The following is a 20,714-nucleotide window of genomic DNA, read 5'->3' on the forward strand; positions in this document are numbered from 1 at the left end:
ATTCCTATCATTGGATCACTGTACCAGAGGAGGTGGGGCATCGCTATGTGGCTGCTTGCCATAACAAGGAGGAGGTGGGACATCGTTGCAGAGCGGCAGGAGGGGGAGGAAGGGGAATCGTAAGACAGCCCTGCATTACATTAGAATGTGAGGAGGGGGGATGGTGCGGTGCGCGCTGCGCAGCAAACTGACACAGAGGGAGGGGAAACTCACAGGGGCACTGGGCCATTCACGAGTGTCACCCAGCGGCATGGCCCCGCCCCTTTTTCTCCTCCATTTCGGGCAAATTTTTCACTGACTCGAGTATAAGCCGAGGCGGCTTTTTTCAGCCCAAAAAGTGGGCTGAAAAACTAGGCTTATACTCGAGTATATACAGTAATTCACATTGTTTTGCTATTTTAATTTCAAGTAAGACTTATTTTCCATGCTTTTTTTGTATGATTAACAGTGTGGGTAATGAGCCTGTTCAAACCTGATTCTGAAGAATGGCTTTCCAGCTCACATGAACACAGAATTGCTCAACTGCTGTTAAAAGCAGCTGCAACTTTCCTCCCCCCCACCATATAAACCTGAAGAAGGGTGCTACTGCTTTAAAAGGTCAATTGGAACTCTTATGGGTTAGGGTTGGAAGACTAAAAAAAATTGTGGCTGCTTTAATGAGCAGCAAAATAGTGCTATCCTTATGCAAGGTTCAAAACCTTTCTTTTAGATCATTTCTGAAATATGATGGCTCTGTTAGAAATAATTGATTTCCATGTATTGTCTGTAAGTACATTCAGAGGCAAATGGCCAGATTTTAGGCCTTTTTCTAGAAAGAAAGAAGAAAGAAAGAAAGAAAGAAAGAAAGAAAGAAAGAAAGAAAGAAAGAAAGAAAGAAAGAAACTCAGCCTTTTGGCCTTGTGTTGTTAACAGTGGTTAATAGGTTCCTTCCTCCCACCGCCCTCGGATCCCCGAGATTTAGCTTCTGTGGAGGCTCCCTGGATCAGGCCCGAGTCTCCCTGCGGCGGTCTGCAGTCGCTGAGGGCCGAAACGAAGCTCTCCTTAGGTCACAGCCACTCTTCGCTCTCCCACGAGCAAACGAACTCCTCGCCTCACAAACGCGCTCCGGAGTGATTCAAAATGGCGGCGGCTGCGAGTGCAGCCGCCTCCCGCTCTTTTCGGCTGGCCTGAGGAGAAAGCGCGCGAACCAGCCAACCGTCGCCGCTGTTGCCGGGCAGAATGCAAACCGCCCAGGCCTGCTGCGAAAATGCCTGCAAAGCCTCCCTGAGTGACGGTTGGGGCTGGGAGCTTGGTTGGTGGCCTGCGAGTCTCACATCGCCTCCACCGCTCGCCAGCGGCCGCTGGAAAAGCAGCTGACAGTCCCCTGAGGCGCCTGCGACCAGCGGACTCAGGGGAAGCCCGGATGGCCTCTCAGCTGCAATCCAACATGCACATTAGCAAATAAATCATCAAATATCAAGGTATAACGGTGGTCCAAAGTGGGAAATTTCTCCAGCCTATCTGACCTTGGACTGGAGCACTCCCAAAACAGTCCCTACGGGCGGACTGAGTTTTCAAACTGAGCATGCAGAGGCAAGGGGAGGCGTGGTCAACAGAAAAACATCACTCAGTCCAAGGGCAGATAGGCTGTGTTAACCCATGCTTGGACTCTCCGAGCAGTGCACTGGAGAAACCTGCAAGCAGAGGATCAAACATGCATGAAAATGAGGCTTTGTAGTGGTACTGATCCTGAACTTAGGAGAAATATAAAATATTTCCCCTCCTAATTTGGCAACTGTGTGGTGCTGAGACTATCAGCGCTTCAGTCAGCAACATTAAGCAATTTTAACAAGAACCAATAAACAAAACCATCTTGGTATCTTATAATTGTCTTAAGAGCACAAATAGATAACACCTGTAACTGGATCTTTTGTCCAGTATAGACAATGAAAATATTTACATTCTTCTTCTTCTTTATGATATAAGCCTCCTGTCTCATCAAAGAGCAGGCTAAATTACACCACCTATGTGCAAGAGATAATTATAATGTAACACTGCAGATGGTAGAACAAATCTTAAGAAAAAGACCCAAGGGGGAAATTTCTTCCCCAAATTATCCAATGGCACAGAACACTGATAAACTTAAAGAAAAGGACCAATAATGGAGTGGGATATTTAGGGAAAGAAAACAAAGGAAGAGGCAAAAATAAAACAACCTCAAATGGTTCCGAAGCTCTGGTTAGTCTGTAGGTTCACCGACAAAAGGGCGAACGACAGAACCGTGTGTTCTAAAGCACTCTGACGAATGAGCGCTGAATCGCGCTGACAACAGCGCGGCGACAGAAGTGCGCTGTAAAACTAAACCTAACCCTAAACCTAACCCTAAACGTAACGCTAAACCTAACGCTAAATGTAACCCTAAACCTAACCCTTACCTTAACTTAAATCACCCTTCTGCCGACACGCTGTTGTAAATCGCCCTTCTGTCGACGCGCTGTTGTCGGCGCGTTGATGACGTCGCAGTTTTAGCAACGTGGTTTAGTCGGGTGCGGTTTTGTTGTTCGTCCTTTTGTTGGGTCACGCAGTCTGAAGACCATCTGTGGATGGTCTTGGGTGCAGCCAAAGTGAAATGAAATACATCTCACCCAAAACTGCACCTGCCAATCAGTCTCTGTTTTTTTTTTGGAATATGGGTGCTCTTAGGGGCTGATCATAGGAAAAAAGCATCCTTGGTTGGGGAGACAATTGCAGTCAGCAAAACAAGCAGCTAACTAACAAAGTCAGTATGTTCAAAAAACCCAAAAAGTGTATAAGCACGCACATGCGCATGCACACACACACACCACTATTAGCATCTGCACTTTTAGATTATGACCTAATACCTTTCAAGGACATTTGATGAGGATGCCTAGATATATTTCAAATGGAACCTTTTTCGCACATTAACCACAAACTAAATTAAACATCAAGAGTCAGTTTCAGAAGTAGCCCCCATCTGAGACCTGACCTGGAGGAAGAACTGGAAAAAAATAATCCCACTTTTTCCTCTAGCATCTGAGGAATTCCACTGAGCATGATGCGTCTGGATTTATCACATCTTCATAATTAAAAATATAATTTTCTTCATTTAGATAACATACATTGCATTTTCATGATTCTTTTTGGATGGTAAAAATTATCAGCTTGCTGATCTTACTGAGTAGTAATCTTACAAAGGAAATGTTATGGAAAAGAGAAAAAAGAAATGGAAAAAAATCAGAACTGTTTTCTTTTAAAAAATTTAATAGATGATAAAACAGCTATCCCAAAATGGACATTTTTACACACTTAAACACAAGTGACTTTTTAAATAAAATCCATGGTTAGAACTCTGTTGTAAAACATGCAGCAAAACCAGACAAAGTGGTCTTCGTTCTTTGTACTGAATACTTTTCGTTGTCATTCTGTCTCAGAATCCACACACGTACTCTTGAGTATTTTCATTCTTGTGGCAATATCATACTTAAAGGAAATAAGACTGAAAACATCAATATTATCAAACAGTGAAACAAAACAACCGTAGGGCCAGGAGACTCTGGCTCAGGACAGGCACATTTCTGGAACGTATGGTTGTGAAAGTTTAGTGTCTTCTGTCTTATCTGGTCCAGATCCTTGCTGCACAGTCTTGCGTTTAAACAATCGTAGGCTTAGCCGTAGCAACTCATTGTCCACCACTGGAGGATTTGTGTAGGTTTGTTTTGTTGTGCCCTGTTGGGACAGGATACGACCTATATTAGCAATGACTGCATGGTAAGTATTCTAATGTATGATTACTAGCATTTCAGGAGGAGCATATTTTATTCTGTAAAAATATATACACCATTGAGATTATTGGAGGCACAGCATGAAAAGTTCTAGATCAATGGTCCCCAACCTTTGCAGCTTCGCGGTCTGGCTAGGGGTGGGTGGGTGGAGAGGGGTACCGGGCTGCACAAGCAGTGGGCCGGCACACACGCAAGCTCGACTTGCACAAGCAACAGGCCAACGTGTGCACACATGTGCACAGCTCAACTTGCGCAAGTTACATGTGTGTGCGTGTGCGCGCGCACACCGCCCCCACAACTTGCACAAGCTGATCTGGGCACCCACAACTCATACAGCCCAGTTATGAATAGGGGCCACGGCCTATGGGTTGGGAACCCTTGTTCTTGATGAAAGATGTCCAAAACAATCATAAGCCTTCTGCAGACAGATAAGACGAGAAAGAAGTCAAAGCAGAAACTCCAAATATTAAGAATCAGGTACCTTTTTCGCAAGTTTAAATGTAAATCAATTTTTCAAAAGAAATATTTTGCCCCAGAATTCTGGGAGAAAACAGTCATGCTTTTGCGAGATGGATGGCCATGTAAATATGGCACATAAAAATGAATGGAATGAATGAATACACGCATTTTGAAGATTATGCTTGCTAGAATATAAAAGGCACTTCTGAATACCATGCAGGAGCCAAGGTGGCGCAGTGGTTAAATGCAGCACTGCAGGCTACTGCTAGATCAGCAGTTCAGCGGTTCAAATCTCACCGGCTCAGGGTTGACTCAGCCTTCCATCCTTCCGAGGTGGGTAAAATGAGGACCCGGATTGTTGTTGGGGGCAATACGCTGACTCTGTAAACCGCTTAGAGAGGGCTGAAAGCCCTATGAAGTGGTATATAAGTCTAACTGCTATTGCTATTGCTATTGCATTTCACAAAAAGACTCTGAATATTATTTCAGTGGAACAATAGCTGCTCAACAAATAATCCCATTTTTAGAACTTAATGAAAGTTCTAAAAATGGGATTATTTGTTGAGCAGCTATTGTTCCACTTCATGTTGCTTTCACAAAGAGAAGGGAAAAAAGGCTTTAAAAATAAATCAGCAAAATATGTTGCAGCTATGTAACTGGATGACTATATGGACAACGATTTCCGCATCAAAGTTTACTTCACGTTAAAATACATTTCAGGTACTCGCCTTTTCATTTTTCACAAGCTGCTTGCGGATTGCAGAATCCCTCCGAAAGCAAAGAGCTTTACAGCAAGGACCCAGGTTGCAGAGCAGTCCGGCTCGCTCTTCTTTTCGCAATAGGGCAGCCATATTCAGAGCCCCAAATTCATGCTCAAAAAGGCTCTCTGCATCTACAAAGAGGCAATGTAACGATGAGATTGAAAGTCTTCTAAAATGGGGATTCAGATCACCACTATCAACAAAGACACCCATCTATCTTTAGAGAATATATGAGAAGTCACTACTTCCGCTCCCGATATCCAGTTCCCCGAGTCTAGTCCAACCCCATTCCCTTAGAGCACCTCCCTTCTCCGTGGCAGGAAGAGGAATAGGTTACATGATTGCCTCTGGAGAAAGGGAGATTTTATACACACAAAGGCAGGGCAAAATTATTTCAACAGAACAACTCAATAAGGTTTTTACAAACCTGTATGCATTATCGGTTCCACCACAAAACCGCGGAGGACAAAATCGCGCTCGACGAAAGCGCGCATTTGACGTCATCACAGCGTGACGAAAACATCGCGCTGTGATCGATAAATGTAAAAATAAAGCGAAAACCTTACCCTAACCCCCCCAAACCTAACCCTAAACCTAACCCTTAACCTAACTGCTTTAATTTTATTTTTATTTCAATTTTAAATTTTTTTCGTCGAGCTGTGATGACGTCAAATGCGCGCTTTCGTCGAGCGCGATTTTGTCGTCCGCGGTTTTGACGGGTCACGTGCATTATCCTGGCGAGCATTTTGCTCTGATTTATAAACGGACCCTGCACAATTAGAAGCAGTCTTTTCAGAGTGACACGTGCTCAAAAACAAAAATTCATACAAACTTTTAAGGTTTTCTAACTTCTCTTCATGATCTGCTGGGAATAAACTGATTACCTTTAGGTTTCTCCAAAGATCTCTGGCAAGTTTCTTTTATCTTTGTGAAAAGCTGAGGGCCAGCCAGTTGTTTGGAAATGCCAACTCTTAACATGACAGCAGCTGGAGTAAATTTTAAAAGAGCAGCTCCAGGCTCCCGGGGCTCCTTTGGCTGTTTTGGCATCAGGCTAGACCAATCTACATCAATGACATCCACCGGATCTGCAAACGCATACAAAACAAAAACAAAACTTAAGATAATTTTCATTTATCTTTTCAGCCCATTTCTTAAATAAAGAGCAGAAAACCTGAGCATACAATAACTAAAGCAAACTAGTAAAACCTAAGAGGAGACAATAAATTGTAGAATAAGACAAATGCAAATGTTTACTCTGAAATAACTTTTATCTCTTAAAGACACCAAAGCACCCATTAGGCTGGCACAAAGACTGTTGCAACCGTTTCCTGGCTGCAATCAGTTGTAAATCTCACTGAGGGAATCGCTATCCCGCTCAAAAAAAAAACAAAATGGGATGAGACCACCCCCCCCCCTTTCAGTTGGCTGAGGACACTCGTTCCCTGTTTGGGAGAAGGCTGTTTGTGTCTTCTTTCAAATCTGCTTCCTGGGAAAGATCCAGTTAAGAAAGTAGACTCCGACCCGTTTCCAACCGTTACAGAGGCAAAAGGAAAGTAACCTTATAGCAATAGCAGTTAGACTTATATACCGCTTCATAGGGCTTTCAGCCCTCTCTAAGCGGTTTACAGAGTCAGCATATCGCCTCCACAGTCTGGGTCCTCATTTCACCCACCTCGGAAGGATGGAAGGCTGAGTCAACCTTGAGCCGGTGAGATTAGAACCGCTGAACTGCAGATAACAGTCAGCTGAAGTGGCCTGCAGTACTGCACCCTAACCACTGCGCCACCTCGGTTCCCTCCTTATGGAAGCAATGAGAGGTGCTTCTTAGCTCACAAAAGACAGCCTTCTTCAATTAAGAAAAGACCCTTTCATTTTTTTAAGGGGAACCCCCAGGGACTGAATCACCAACCAGGCCTGTCCTGTCTCTGTTTTTAAAATGTTCATCTAAAAATGCAAGGTGCGCCGATTCATGTGTCATAGCCTAATCTAAACAAAACTGATTGGGAAATATGGGCAACTTTGCACCGCCTCTGGCCTGCCTCTTATGGCTATGGCACTGATATTTCTTAAACCATAGTTTCCCACACTCTTCTTTCTCATGACCAGTTGAATTGGAACAGTTCTATTAACGTTATCAAGCCAAGATGATTCGTTTTCTTTGGGCATAGGTTGTGCAGGCTTCAGGTTCTGAACTCGAAACAGTAATTTTGGAACAATAATTTGGCTTTCTAGTACGCATAGGACTGATGTAAATGGTTTTTGCTAAGCTTACCTGGCATCTTCTCCTCATCCTGCTGATCGTCTCTTTTTTCGGCATCACCTGCCAAAATTTCATCCAATTCATCATCACTGATTGGCTCATATTCTCCAGCACCAGATTCCATGGACTGCATATCATCTATTTTTGTTTCATCATCTCCACCTGAAAGACAGAAATGTTGCAACATGCACTTATTCTGTCAAACTCTCCACAGATCCAACAGGAATGGCACGCTAAATGAGATGATGCAGAAGACCTAATTAGATTTGCTTGTTGTTCGTGTCTGGAGTCAGATCAGAGAAATTGCACTCTGGGTTTAATCTTTTTTCATTCATTTCCTTTCTACTCAGTATATAATCCCATCAAAACTGTAATTATCGGGAGAAAGGTGGATGGGAGGTAGGTATGCATATGACCTGTTTCTGTCTCTTTTTACCCCCCTGTCTCTCACCATCATCAGAGTTTTTAGAGAGCATAAATATCATTTGTACTGGGAAAAGTTGTGAAAGTAAATTTCATTTGGAGTCTAACAGTAACTATGCTGCTCAAAAACTATATGAGGAACCCTGAAATGTAGAACGTTCAAATAAGAAGATTATTTAAATGAAGCCATTTACAGGTTTGTTTAAAAGCAGAAAAACTGCCAGTGTTTGTATTTTCAGAATAACTTACCTTCTACGTTTTCCACTTTCTCTGCTTCAATTCCATCTTCAAATCCTTGCAAAGAACTTAGGTCTTTATCCTGCCTTTCCTTCTCCTGGGAAGAAGAGTCCAGAGCGGTGGCCTCAAAAGCCTGATGATCTTTACTTGCTTTTGTCTCACTATGCTTGGATATTTCTGCTTGAGAGGAAGTGCTGACACCTCTCTCTCTTTCCAGATTTTCAGAGAGCAGGCGTTCTTTTTCACGGTCCAGATCTCTTCGTTTTTCTCGTTGTCGGTCTCGTTCCCGAATCCTGTCCCGCTCTCTGCTCCTCAACCACTCAGATTTAGCCGCATCTCGGTCCCACTCTCTCTGTCTCCCGTCCCGTCTCTCTCTTTCCCGTTCACGATCATGCTCATGCCGGTCTCTGTCTTGCACTCTTTCTCTGCTGTCAAAGGACCCAGATCTGGAGTGACCTTGTCGATCAGATTCAGGAGAACTTCGCCTTGAACTGTGACTCCTTGAATCTTGTCGATCTAGAACACACAATCAATTCCATCAGAACAGACGATCAGACTTCCATTTAGAAAAAAACTCAACTCAGAAGTAAGGTTTAGCAGGACAACAAATCCAGACACTATATACCAAATTGCACAACTTCAGATTAATAAACCATGGTTTACTGACCTGAAAGCAAATCCTTTGCCTTTCCCTATTTTACTGATCACTTCTAAAGGAAAATTTCTAACTTGCAGGAAGTCTGCCAGGGACATGATACCACCGGTAGAAAGAGCTGAGGCCAACAGTATCAATGCCTAGTTCTCTCTTCCCGTTCACCTTCCTCATGCATCCATTTCACATTCATGTTTCCTCTCTCATCTGAGTCACACTCATCCCCAAAATAAAATTTTGAATTTTTTTTCAAGTGATCCCAATATAGCTTTTTAAGAACCCAATGACCCACACAAAGAGCCAAGGAAGCAAAACCTATTGGAAAAAATAAGTTTTCCTTTCTTTTCCAATTCCCTCACTGAAAATAGATCCATTAGGACTACTGATTAGAGGGCTTTTTTTTTTGCAAACTACTAGTAACACATGAGCTTCTAAAAAGCCTAACTGTAGGGTATGAAGAAGGAAAGGCAGGCTGAAGGTTGCCAAGTTCTGCTTGAATGACATTATCCCCAAACAAGTTATTACTAACCCCTTTATAAAGCAATTTTATAACATTAGCCATTGCACTTTGGAAACAAATCCCTCCTCACAGGAGCTCCTACCCCTATCCCAAATTCTGGGCTACCCAAGGACAGAGTCTCAGGACAGCCACAGATATGGCACAGGAGCAAAGAAAGCCACACAACAGAAATTACCAGAAGAAGTGCTACGGCTGGCAACCCCTCGTTTCAACTGATCGATTCTGGACTTCCGCTCTCCTGCGATTTCAAGGCATCTCCGGTCTCTGTCGCTTGAACTGCTGTGTAAGATCTTCTTAACTGCAGCCTGGTCATCTCCGCTGCGATGTGCAGAATCATTAGAGGGTGATCGGAGTCTACTTGAAGTACGGCTCCTGTTGCTACAGAGGCTGCTGCTACGCTTCTGCTCTGCAGGGCGGAGGTGAGGGGTTTCTTCAACCACGTGAGAAACCTCCAGGGTTTCGACTCGTGTACGGTGGCTAGTTCTATGGGGCTCCTCAGAAATCCTTTCTAGAACCGTTTCCCCTCGTTCTGGAACATCTTCATCTGACCAATCACTAAATGTTGTATCCTCCCTCTTGGGAGGAACTTCCACTACTGCAGTTTTCTCAGGCACTGCTTCCACCACTTCTTCTTTCGTGGTTACGGGTGGTGTCCTGGGGCCTTTTTTCTTCTTCTGATGGGGGCCACTGTCTTCCTCAGAAGCCTCAGAATCTCCCTTGGATCTCTTGCGCTTCTTTTCAGCATTTTTCTTTTTCTGACCTTTCTTGGGAGAAAACACTTGAGTTTTCTCTACTGGCGGTTCACTGATATAGCGCTCTAACCTGCCACCATCATCCTCTTTCTTCTTCTTTGCTATTTTTTTCTGTATTTTAGCTTTCTTCTTGTCTTCGTGCATGTGATCTACTGCCTCGTGCTCTTCAGAATCCCGTTTGCTTACATTATCTTGGATTCTGGTCCTTGTGCTCTCATTTCCCTCTCGCTGCTCTCGCTGTTTGTCCCCAGAAGTACCCCGTTCTTTGTAATCGCTTTCTTCATGTCTCAGGCTTTCCTTTCGCTCTGGCTTTCTGTCGCTCTCTTTCCAACGGCTCTGCTTCTCTTCTGCAAGGTGTGAAGGACTAAGGGAACGTGATTCTTGAGGACGTACAACCTGACTCAATAAACGCCGTTTTTCATCTATAAAAAAGAAAATGTGTCAATGCACATGATTTTGGAACAAATCTTTATATCTAGGAATATTCTTTAACTTACAGCAAAGAAGAAAAAAATCCAGCTATATGTTTTGTTATGAGAAGAGGAAATTATTAAGATAGGAGGCTTGACATGAAAGTTACTTGTAGGAAAATCATCGACACGTATACACATTCTTCTTCTCCTAAAAATACATCCCTCTTTTCCAAAGTCAAATGACTTTAAAAAAATTAATTGGTTTTAAAATGAGGCTGTTAAACATTACTGATTCACAGATTTTCGAGAATACACCTTTGGCCTTCTTAACAATGGCAATATCAACAAATTACTCTATTCCACTTCCCTAATTTAATTCCCTAATTAAAAGGGACATACAAACAGATAACAAAGGGTGACCTGGATAATTTTTTTACACTGGATTTACAAAAGAGACTTATTAAAGTTTTGAAACTGTCGCGAGAAAGGACAAAACAGAAGTGAAACCAAGTTTTACAACATTATATGAATGAACTAAAGATTGTTGGAACTAAAAGGAAGGAAGTAGGCCATAGTTGCAAGCAGCCATCACAGCATCCCCGCAAACATGTAATCGCAATTTGGGCGCTCGGCAAGTGGCTCACAATTATGATGTGGTCATGTGATCACCATTTGCGATCCTCACTGCCAACTTCGAACAAGCCAAGTCAATGGGGAAGTGTGCAGGAGATTGCAAATGGTGATCATCTGACTTTGGGAACTGTGAACATGTAGAATTCACCTAGCCATGGCAATGGCAATTGGGACTGCTATTGTAAGTCAAAGCAGACACATGACACTGTGCCTTATAACTGTGTTGCTTAGTGATGGGAGTTCCTGATCCCAATTACCACTTGTGAAGACTACCTGTAAATACTTCTATATACAGGAGTTTAACTGTACAATTTAGCTTACCTTCCTCAGCTACAGATGCCACTGCACAATATCACATGATGTTCTAGGTACCAAAAATAATGGACCAACAAATTCATAAATAAATGGATGGTCAAAATCTTGCCAAATCTCAAGAGAGAACAAAAACCCCTCTTGTAAATTAGAAAAGGCTACAGTCTCACAAGTTTTGAAGGTTGGCAGACCCTATCTTAGAACAGAGTGGGTGTTATGTTCATAAGAACTGTGTGGCCAACTCCTGCTAGTAAGTACATGCTTTCACTCACTCTGATCTTCTCCACTATTATAGGCATCACTATCAGGTGAATGTTCACGGCGGCGTTTAGGAGATTTCCGAGGGCTGGGACTACTTTCATTTCTGTGACGTTTTCTGCATTACCCAAAAATAAACCGTTAGTCATTACATTCTAGGTATTTAAGTTTAACAAATTTAATTCATCTTCTACCATATATATAAACACGACTGTTACACACCAATTTTAAAAATCTAAATTGAATGTCAAGAATCCTCTTTCCAAAAATAAAAATAAAAATGTTTACAGAAGACATATGAACTGTCAATGTTTGTTTGGATAATGTTGGGTATAACTCGTTCATTCAATTTACTGTCTCACACTGCATAATTATTTATTTTCTTTTTTAAAAAACAAACTCACTTTGATTTCCTCTCTTCACGACTATCTCTTGTGGTCCTTTCTTCACGGACATCTTCTCTCTTGTCCCTGCGTTCTTCTCTTCCTCTCTCTTTGTCATCCCACTCTCTCTGTCGTTCCCTTTCTTTGTCTCTTTCCCGGCCCCGCTCTCTTTCCCTTTCTCGTTCTCTTTCTCTTTCCCGTTCTCTTTCCCGCTCCCTTTCCCGCTCCCGCTCCCGTTCCCTGTCATGGTCTCTGTCCCGTTCCCGTTCCCTGTCCTTATCTCTTTCTCTCTCACGTTCTCGCTCACGGGCCCGATCACGTTCTGCTTCTCTTTCTCTTTCCCTCTCCCTTTCTCGCTCCCTAGGTCTTTCATCCCTCCTATCTTCGTTCCTGTCTACTCTTCGTTCTTCTAGTCTTTCATCACGATCAATATCATCATTTCTTCCTTGGTGTCGTATGGGTGAGCTTTGTCTCTGATCTGTAATGATAAACAGGTTTTAATTCCAATGTATAATCATCTAATTTATTTTCCAATATTTGGGCACACTAATGCTTTAATGTTAAATCACTGCAACAGATGTGAAATAATTAATTCTGAAGGTATTATTTAGGTTGAGTATCCATAATGATAAAAATCTATGGAGATGGAAGGTTGAAGGGGGAAATGACAACCTCCACTGTAGAGCAAAAAAAACCCCTCTTGAATTTAATATTTCTTTGGGAAATTTGCTCAGTAAACAGAACTGTGCTAAATGAGCTAGCTAATTACTAGTGCTTGTAATTAAAGTTCATGAAGTCGGTGTAACTTTCACAGCTACATTCATCTTTAACGCTATTCTACCATTATGCCCTTGTAGTCATTAATAAGTTAATGGTTTAAAAAAAACACTCCTGAAGAGTACTTACCTCTTTCTCTATTGTCACGCTTATCCCTTTCTCCATGTCTCCTTTCAAAAGAAGAATCTCTTGCATGCTCACGGCTTTCATAGCGATCCCTGTCAGGGTAATTGCTCCGTGATTCCCAGCTTTCATGGTAGCTACTACTAGTATTATGGCTATCAACTTGAGAGCTTCTTGTTCCCCTATTGCCTATTGAAAACAAAACACATGGAAAACATGAAAAAAATCTCTGTTGCCAGAGATTAGTTACTACAGATTGATTAAAAGAACTGTATTTCATAAAAGGATTTGTAAATTGTGCACTCCCAATATGCGTTCAGGCAAGTTAAAATGTAATTTCTGATCTAGGATGATAATTTGTGTAATATATTTGCCATAAAAAAGCTAAATATAAGGAAGTTTTGCTTAAAATCCCTGTTCTTTTCAAGTAATGAACATTTCAACCTACAGAATCCATATGCAGAAATCTAAGCAATTTAAGAGCTTTGAGCATTCAACTCCTCAGTTGAGCCCAGATCAAACTCTGTGGTGAATTAAAAGGAATTCAGATTCAGAAAACTAATGCTGGAAGAAAAAAATCATACTCAAAACAAAATCCAGCACTATGAAAAGGAAAGCCTTGTTTGATCATAACAGAAAGATTTAAAATAATCTGGCAAACAATATTTCTCAAGCAAAAGCTAATCTTTAGACTAATTTTCAACAACTTTGCTTCAGCAAAGGAGTCTGCATTTATACAATCTCCTAAACAGTCGTTTCAAAAATTAATTCATTTATCAGTGAATTAAAGGAAAGGATCTTCTCAATAGCAATGTGTGACTAAAATTAACTAAAATACGCACAGGATCATTGTACTATGAGTAATGGTGACTAAATTTGGTGAAGTCATAAAAAGAAATAAGCTGTAGTGTAATTCATTTCTACCCTATTGATTAAACAGATGTTTAAGTAAACAAATGGTGTAACATTCTTATTATTTCATGTATTATATACCCTTGTCTGTTAATTCAGGACCTCTCCCTCTGCTTCTTCCAGATATTCTGGATTCATTTCTTGTTTCACTTCTTGAGTCCGTCCGACTTTCAGCTCGAGAATTATCTTCCCTGCCATGGGTTCTTGCATAGCTACGCGATTCCTCCAAATACTGCTCCTCTTTCTTATGTTCTCGACACTCTCTTTCCCTGTAGTCATGTGAGTCACGTGTAGAACGTACGTCCCTCTGATCCCGGCTTTCTTTATTGTCTCTACTGAATTCCCTGGCATCACGTGAGTCCCGAGCATCCCGAGATTCTCTTGGATCTCTGCGTTCTCTATTATCTCTGGTTTCTCTTCGATCCCGTCCGTCCCGGGATTCTCGATCATCTCTGTGATCTCTGGGGGTACTTTGCTCTTGGTCATAGTCTCGTTCATCCCGGTTGTCTCTTTCTCTTCCCCTTTTTCCTCTTGTTTCTGGAAGTAAAATAAATACAAATGTAAATATATGATCAACTTAATAGTACAGGTAGTCCTCGACTTACAACAGTTCATTTTGTGACCGATCAAAGTTACAATGGCACTGAAAAAGGGACTTATGACCATTTTCCACACTTAGGACCGTTGCAGCATCCCCATAGTCACATGATTTAATTCGGATGCTTCACAGCTGATTCATATTTATGACGGTTGCAGTGTCCTGGAGTCATGTGAACATCTTTTGCAAACTTCTGGCAAGCAAAGTCAATGGGGAAGCCAGATTCAGTTAACAACTGAGTTACTAATTTAACAACTGCAGTGATTCACTTAACAAATGTGGCAAGAAGTCATAAAATGGGGCAAAACTCAACTTAACAAATTTCTTACTTAGCAACATATATTCTGGGCTCAATTATGGTCGTTAAGTTGAGGCCTACCTGCATTAAAAAGCAGGGGGAAACATGGAAAACATTTCAATGGCATTTTTGTGGTGAATAGCCCATATTTGTTTGATGCTGATTAAACATAGTTCTTATTCTACCATTGCTAGTCTTAAGACCTTTCTAATTCATAATCCAAAAAGTTCTAAAAAGTCCTACTTCCCCACTTTGAAAGTCCGCATAATATTTTGTTTAACATCCACATTCAGAGAAAAGGTAGTAAAATGGTCCTGAAAAATACTTTTTAAAGCAGATGCTCCATGAGTCTAGAAGCGTCCTTTCAAGCTAACAAATTTAATTAAAAGGCATAAACAAATGAGAAGAGAGGACTCACTGGAAAAGGCCCTGATGTTGGGAAAGACTGAAGGCGAAGGAGAAGGGAACAGCAGAGGATGAGATGGGCAGATAGTGTCATTGATGCAGTGGGCGTGAGTTTGGGCAGAGTCTGGGAAATAGTGGAGGGTAGGGGGGCCAGCAGGGGATGCTACGGTCCAAGGGATTGTGAAGAGCTGGACAAGACTCCAGCGACTGAACAACAACAACAAAGAACCGTTCCATTAAATAGGGACTATCTGCATTCATAGTCTTTAGGTTATTCATACCATCTCTTCTTTCATGGCGACGATCATGTGACTGTGAAATCCGCTCGTGATCATGCCGGCTTCTCTCTCTAACTGGTGAACGATGCCTTGAAGAAGCCTGTTTTTGCTGTGGAGAAGGTGATGCTCGGTGAGGATAAGGAGAAGAAGACCGACCTACAGGTGGGGAAGTTGTCCTTTTGTAAGAGGGGGAAGGGGTCCTTTTGTGACGTGGTGATGGAGAACGTCTTTGAATAGACGAGCCCGACTGAGATGAAGAAGAATGATGCATTGACGATACAGGAGAATGATGCTGTGTTGGTGGTGATGCAGACCTGTAAACATAGAACTGTATATACATCTTGGTGCTACACACCTTTTGAGCATTATTCACACAAACCTTTATAATTATCTCTTGCTAAAATTGCCTTCAGATTGGTTCCAAAAGAAGAGCAGAAGTTTCATCGCCAAGCTGATTCTTTCCTGTCCACAATTTTCCTTCCTAGGCATTTGTTTTCATTAATACCTGAACAGTATGTTTGGCTTTGGGTGGCTAAAAATATGCAGTATTCAAATCATGTTTAAATATCCGTATACTGTATAACCAACAACAGGCGTTCCCTGGGCAAATTCTATTAGATTATAGATCAATTTTCATCTGCTTCCTTATAGCATTTCTCAAAGCTCATGATTTCACCCTGCGTACAGAACACCCTATATACAGATTTACTTCTTCTATTACCAGTATGGGATTATTTTTTCTAACCTGCCTTAGGCAACCATGAAAGGCTTGCATCCCAACTATGAGAGAAGCCACCATTCAAAATAGGTAGGGGCATCCCTGGAAACCTGCAAAATTCTCTGTAACGAACACAAAGAAATCCAATGTTCTATTTCTCCCATACATACACTCTGTCTCACACACAGAAATTAGGCTTTAGAATAAAAATTGAGGAAGAATCCATTTTTAAAGAGGATCATTAGAGCTGATAAGAGAATCGTTATCCCTTCTTCCCCAGTATTGATTTCCCTTCAAAAATGTTCTCCCCAAAACAAGAATTTTAAATAACCCCCCAACCTCTTTATGTTAATGGAAGTTGTTCCCAAAACTCCCTACAATGGGAAAGATTCTTCAATGGGAGCTGATGCATGCAAGTGAAGACTATCCCTTCCTTACCCAGCAGTAACCCACAAATATAAAAACTTTGAAATAGCTGTTATCAATGATAATGCAATGATAATACATATTAAAACCTGAAGAGTAAAAAAAAATCAGTTGCTGAAATGAAACAAGCATGTTTTTAGAGGTTGGGGGGGGGGGTTGGACAATAAGGGGAGGAATGTGTATTAGTTTTGGATTTTAATGAGTTGTGTATAAGACAGAGGTTGTCTATGCTTGATATGCTATGATTAATTTGTGCTTGTTTTCAGTTCTTCCCGATGTTCAAAATATGTTTTATTACATTTTACCACTTGGGACAAACAATAAGAACAAGAGAATTAAAGCCAGCTGGATGACCTTGGGCTAATCACAATCCAATTCACAGGGTTTTTGTTATGGGGATAAGAAGAAGAGAAAGGAATAATTATCTATGTTTGCCACCTTGAGTTCTTTCTAAAAAGTAATAAAGGTGAGATAAAATATAATAAAATGTGGCTTTCACATTGCAGCAAACTCTCAAGAATAAATGAAGTCTAAAATACATAGACATAAAATAACAATACACAGACACAAATGTATTTTTAAAAACCTACCTGCGGGGAGGTGAAAAAGAATGTTTATGACTGCTGGATTTAGCTGGAGCCCAAGATGTCTGCCTTCTTCTTGTGGCAGGAGAATACTCTCGTGAAGAAGAATTGCTGCCAGAATGGTCTTCTGGACTAGGTGAACGTCTCTGTCTGTGGGAACTTTCTGAGGGATCCCTGAGGAATAGTCATACAGCCAACATATACAACATTGTCATTAACAATAGCATGGATACTGTTATTTATAGCTTGAGGCAGCGTATCGCCATTTAAAGGAGAAACATACTCCTTCCTAGAAAATATACTATAAATGCCAGTTTGATATAAAATATTATCCAAAGCATCAGAAGGCAGGGCAAGAAGTAATGCAACCTTGTGAAAGAGAGATCCAACTTAGATATTTTTTTTCTGATAGTGAAAACAATCACAAAAATAGCTTGCACTTTGGAGTTATTGATGCACCATCACTGGAGGTTTTCAAAAACAGATTGGACAACCATTGGACCAGGAAAATATGAGATTCCCTGCTTTGACAGGGGGTTGGATAGAAGACCTCTGAGATCCCTTTCAGCTCTATGATTCTATGTTCTATGATTAAGGTGGTGGCCTAGAAACCAGGAGAAGGTAAGTTCTAGCTCCACCTTAGGCATGAAAGCTGATGGATGAGAGTCACTCTCTCTCAACTCAACCCACCTTATAGGATTGTTGTTATGGGGAAAATAGGCGGAGGAATAAATATTGGTATGTTTGTTGCATTAAGTTACTTATAAGTAATAAATGTGGGATTTAAAAAAAGTCTTAAAAAATTGTCAAGGATCTGAAGATGGAAATAACTGATTGCTATCTATTTTCACAAATCAAAAAAAGCCACCCTAGGTTTCGTGCCAGTAAGACATTTGCACATCAGGAGTCACACTCGACTCTCTCTAAGTGGCATCCATTAACACCAATCATCCAAGGCAGGGGTGTGAAATCCAATTTCATTGAGGGCCGCGTCAGAGCTGTATTTGACTTTGGAGGGGAGCCCAGGGGGCATGGCCAAGGTGAGCGTGGCAGCTCAACATCACTCGTTGGGGGTGCCTGTGGCGGGCTAAGTACTCTGCCAGCAAAAACGGAGGTCCAGAGAGCTGCCTGTGGCCCTCCCAAGCTACATTTTTGCTGGGAGGGGCACTGTGGGGCAGCTCTTTGTTATTTCCAGGGCGGCCCCACAGGCCAGATCTAAGGACATCTTATCCAAGGCATGTTTCCATTAAGGAAGTGATTCCCTTTCCCATTCATTTTCTCATGCACAAAACTCATTTGTCTCACATTTGTTTTGGAAGCTGGAGGGATTCCTTGAAACACATTTTGGGAATGCATGGGGGACAACAAAGAGAAAAAGATTACAAAATTGGATGGAGCGAGACTACGGCTGCTTGTTGAAGGTTATATTTTGCTTTTAGGAGTAACCTGAAAATGTTCTGAACAAAACGATAATAATACCAAAAAACGAAACAAACTGTATTTACCTTTGCTTCTCTTTTTTTTCTTTATTATGTCTCTCAAAATCACGTCCCCTTTCCTTTATCTCCTTTGGCTTTTCTTCTACCCTCTCTTTAGCTTTATACTTTTCCTTATGTTTTTTCCCTTGAGTGGAATCTTCTTGTACTGGAGGTGGTGGGCTAGGCGTGCGAGGACCTTTCTTTTTATTGTGGTTATTTTTTGAATTTCTAAAAACCAATACACAAGCCAGTATTTTAAAAAATTAATCCGCTTGTATTATAATAATATTTCCTGAGTGCCCATGCAATATGATCTGACATCTAAAGTACAAATGTGATCTAGCAGCTGAGCCCATAAACATTGCATTAAACGTCCACTTGAGGTCTTCCATAGTCATTCAAATGTGAAATTGCAGTTCTTGACAGGGTTGCCATGGATAAATCTTCTGTATGTGCCTCTGCCTAAGAGCTGGTTGCATAGACCTACCTGCTACACAAACTTCCATTTGGCAAAACTGTACACGCATAAAGAGTGAAATCCAATCACTGAGGAGAAAAGAAATTAACTTTCCTGTCTATATCCTCAGAACTTGCTCCAGAGTTATTTGCCAAAGCAGATCTGAGGGGAACTGCACTGAGGGAAAAACAGAGGGGAAATCCTTGTCATATAAGAAGTCTTCACCTAAAGACCAGAGTTGGTGTCAACTCTGAAGCGAAGTTGGCTGAAGTTGGCCATCTTTTGCTGCCTCATAGTTGCCGTGAACATTGAAAGGAGAAGTAGATAGACTGATTAACAGTCAAAACAAAAAGTTTCCTTGTGGGAACCAAGGTCATCCTAACGGATGACTTTGTCATGTTGAAGGAGGAGTGACCAACCAGTCTGCCAGCTTTCATTGGACAATGTGACCGGTAACACCTGGGGAGGGGAATCTTTGCCCTTTTAATTAGGCTAAAACCCACGGGAACTTCTAGAGTTGGTTTTCACTAGCTGTGCCAATATGATGTATCCAATAAACATGTTCTTTGAGGAATCTACCGGCCTTGGAGTTTTGCTTTTGGCAGATGTGTTACTTGGAACACTGACACCAGGTCTAGAATCAATGCCAGGTGTTTAGCATTTTACAAATTTTGTAGAAGACTCCCGCACAAAAATCCTATTCCATATAAAACCATATCTTGCCAATATTGCTGGTCGTCTCCATGTTGGGAATACCCCCACAGGGCCATAGGACTGCTTGGCAAACAAAAGCAGAAACCTAGAGCAACAATCAAGGTAAGCGATAACCATGTTGTTATAAAATATGCCAATCTGCTTACCTCTGTGGCTCCAGGAGTGGGGAAGATACCGTTGAAACCTTCTTTTCCCTCTTAGTGGCAGTGGAGGAAGATTTAGGGCTTGTCCTTAATTTTGGAGATTTACTTGATTTTCTTGGTGAAGGTGAGGATGATAATTTTGATCTAACTGCCTCCGGAGAAATCTTAAAAAGAAACAATTAGTATTTTATAAAATCTAGTAATAATCTTGCCACAAATAACAACCAAGTATCAATGAAATTGATCCATACCAGAAAGCAATTCCTTTATCTAATATTCATTATACACATGCACACATAGCCTCTAAGAACCACTGAAGGATAAAAATTTGGTAAGTTTTAAATTTCATTATTTATTTGGCAAGAAAACAAGACATTTTAAAATGTAGTCTAAAATATCAATACATGTCGTCAACTTTCCATGCTGGTAGGAGTCATGTAACAGTTCGGATTCAGAACTACAATGAGGGTATGTATATATGTGTATACAGTATATATCTGACTAACAGGAATTAGTATCTTGAAGATTTGTTAATTTGTCCAATAATGTCCACTGATTTAGTTATTTATGACTATGCATTGATTCTTTTCAAGATACAAACCTCTTTTTTAATTACTATTTCTTCTCTTTTGTCCATGTTTTCTTCTTCAAGCTTCATTAACTCTCTCTGGATCTTCTGGCGCTTCATTTCCAAAGACAATTCATGGTCATAATCATAATTAACATCTCCGTTATCAGAATCTTAAGTTATGAAAAAGAAAGCAGGAAGGACGAAGAAAACAAAACCGGTTAGTAAACTCTTTCTTTATACAAATACACTCTAAAAATAACAATCATAATTCAATAAATACCACCATTATGATTTCCCATTTCATTTAAGAGGGATTCTAATTACGCAGTGAACATGATTTTTGAATGTTATTCAGCGTTGGCAGGGCAGTAGTGTATGCAGATTCAA

At 41.1% G+C, this 20,714-nt stretch overlaps 1 protein-coding gene across 9 annotated transcripts in view; it reads right to left on the reverse strand.

The window, feature by feature from the left end:
• Window positions 1-3,243: 3,243 nt before the first annotated feature.
• Window positions 3,244-20,714, reverse strand: part of ZC3H13 (zinc finger CCCH-type containing 13) — a 42,407-nt gene continuing 24,936 nt past the window's right edge. For all 9 annotated transcript variants that reach the window (XM_087716912.1, XM_087716911.1, XM_087716917.1 and 6 more), the window contains 15 exons: window positions 20,358-20,497; window positions 19,760-19,920; window positions 18,470-18,670; window positions 16,971-17,138; window positions 15,240-15,550; window positions 13,739-14,194; window positions 12,752-12,934; window positions 11,867-12,323; window positions 11,477-11,580; window positions 9,270-10,268; window positions 7,935-8,438; window positions 7,275-7,424; window positions 5,887-6,087; window positions 4,970-5,133; window positions 3,244-3,726 (listed from right to left, as the gene is read on the reverse strand). In XM_087716912.1, coding sequence (XP_087573038.1) covers window positions 3,559-3,726; window positions 4,970-5,133; window positions 5,887-6,087; window positions 7,275-7,424; window positions 7,935-8,438; window positions 9,270-10,268; window positions 11,477-11,580; window positions 11,867-12,323; window positions 12,752-12,934; window positions 13,739-14,194; window positions 15,240-15,550; window positions 16,971-17,138; window positions 18,470-18,670; window positions 19,760-19,920; window positions 20,358-20,497 — 4,367 coding nt within the window. In that variant the 3' untranslated portion in view covers window positions 3,244-3,558. The remainder of the gene's footprint in view (window positions 3,727-4,969; window positions 5,134-5,886; window positions 6,088-7,274; window positions 7,425-7,934; window positions 8,439-9,269; window positions 10,269-11,476; window positions 11,581-11,866; window positions 12,324-12,751; window positions 12,935-13,738; window positions 14,195-15,239; window positions 15,551-16,970; window positions 17,139-18,469; window positions 18,671-19,759; window positions 19,921-20,357; window positions 20,498-20,714) is intronic.

The sequence above is a fragment of the Thamnophis sirtalis genome, unplaced genomic scaffold (assembly GCF_051295495.1).
Source record: "Thamnophis sirtalis isolate CommonGarterSnake01/CBP01778 unplaced genomic scaffold, rThaSir2_p1.2 scaffold_5, whole genome shotgun sequence".
NCBI lineage: Eukaryota > Metazoa > Chordata > Lepidosauria > Squamata > Natricidae > Thamnophis > Thamnophis sirtalis.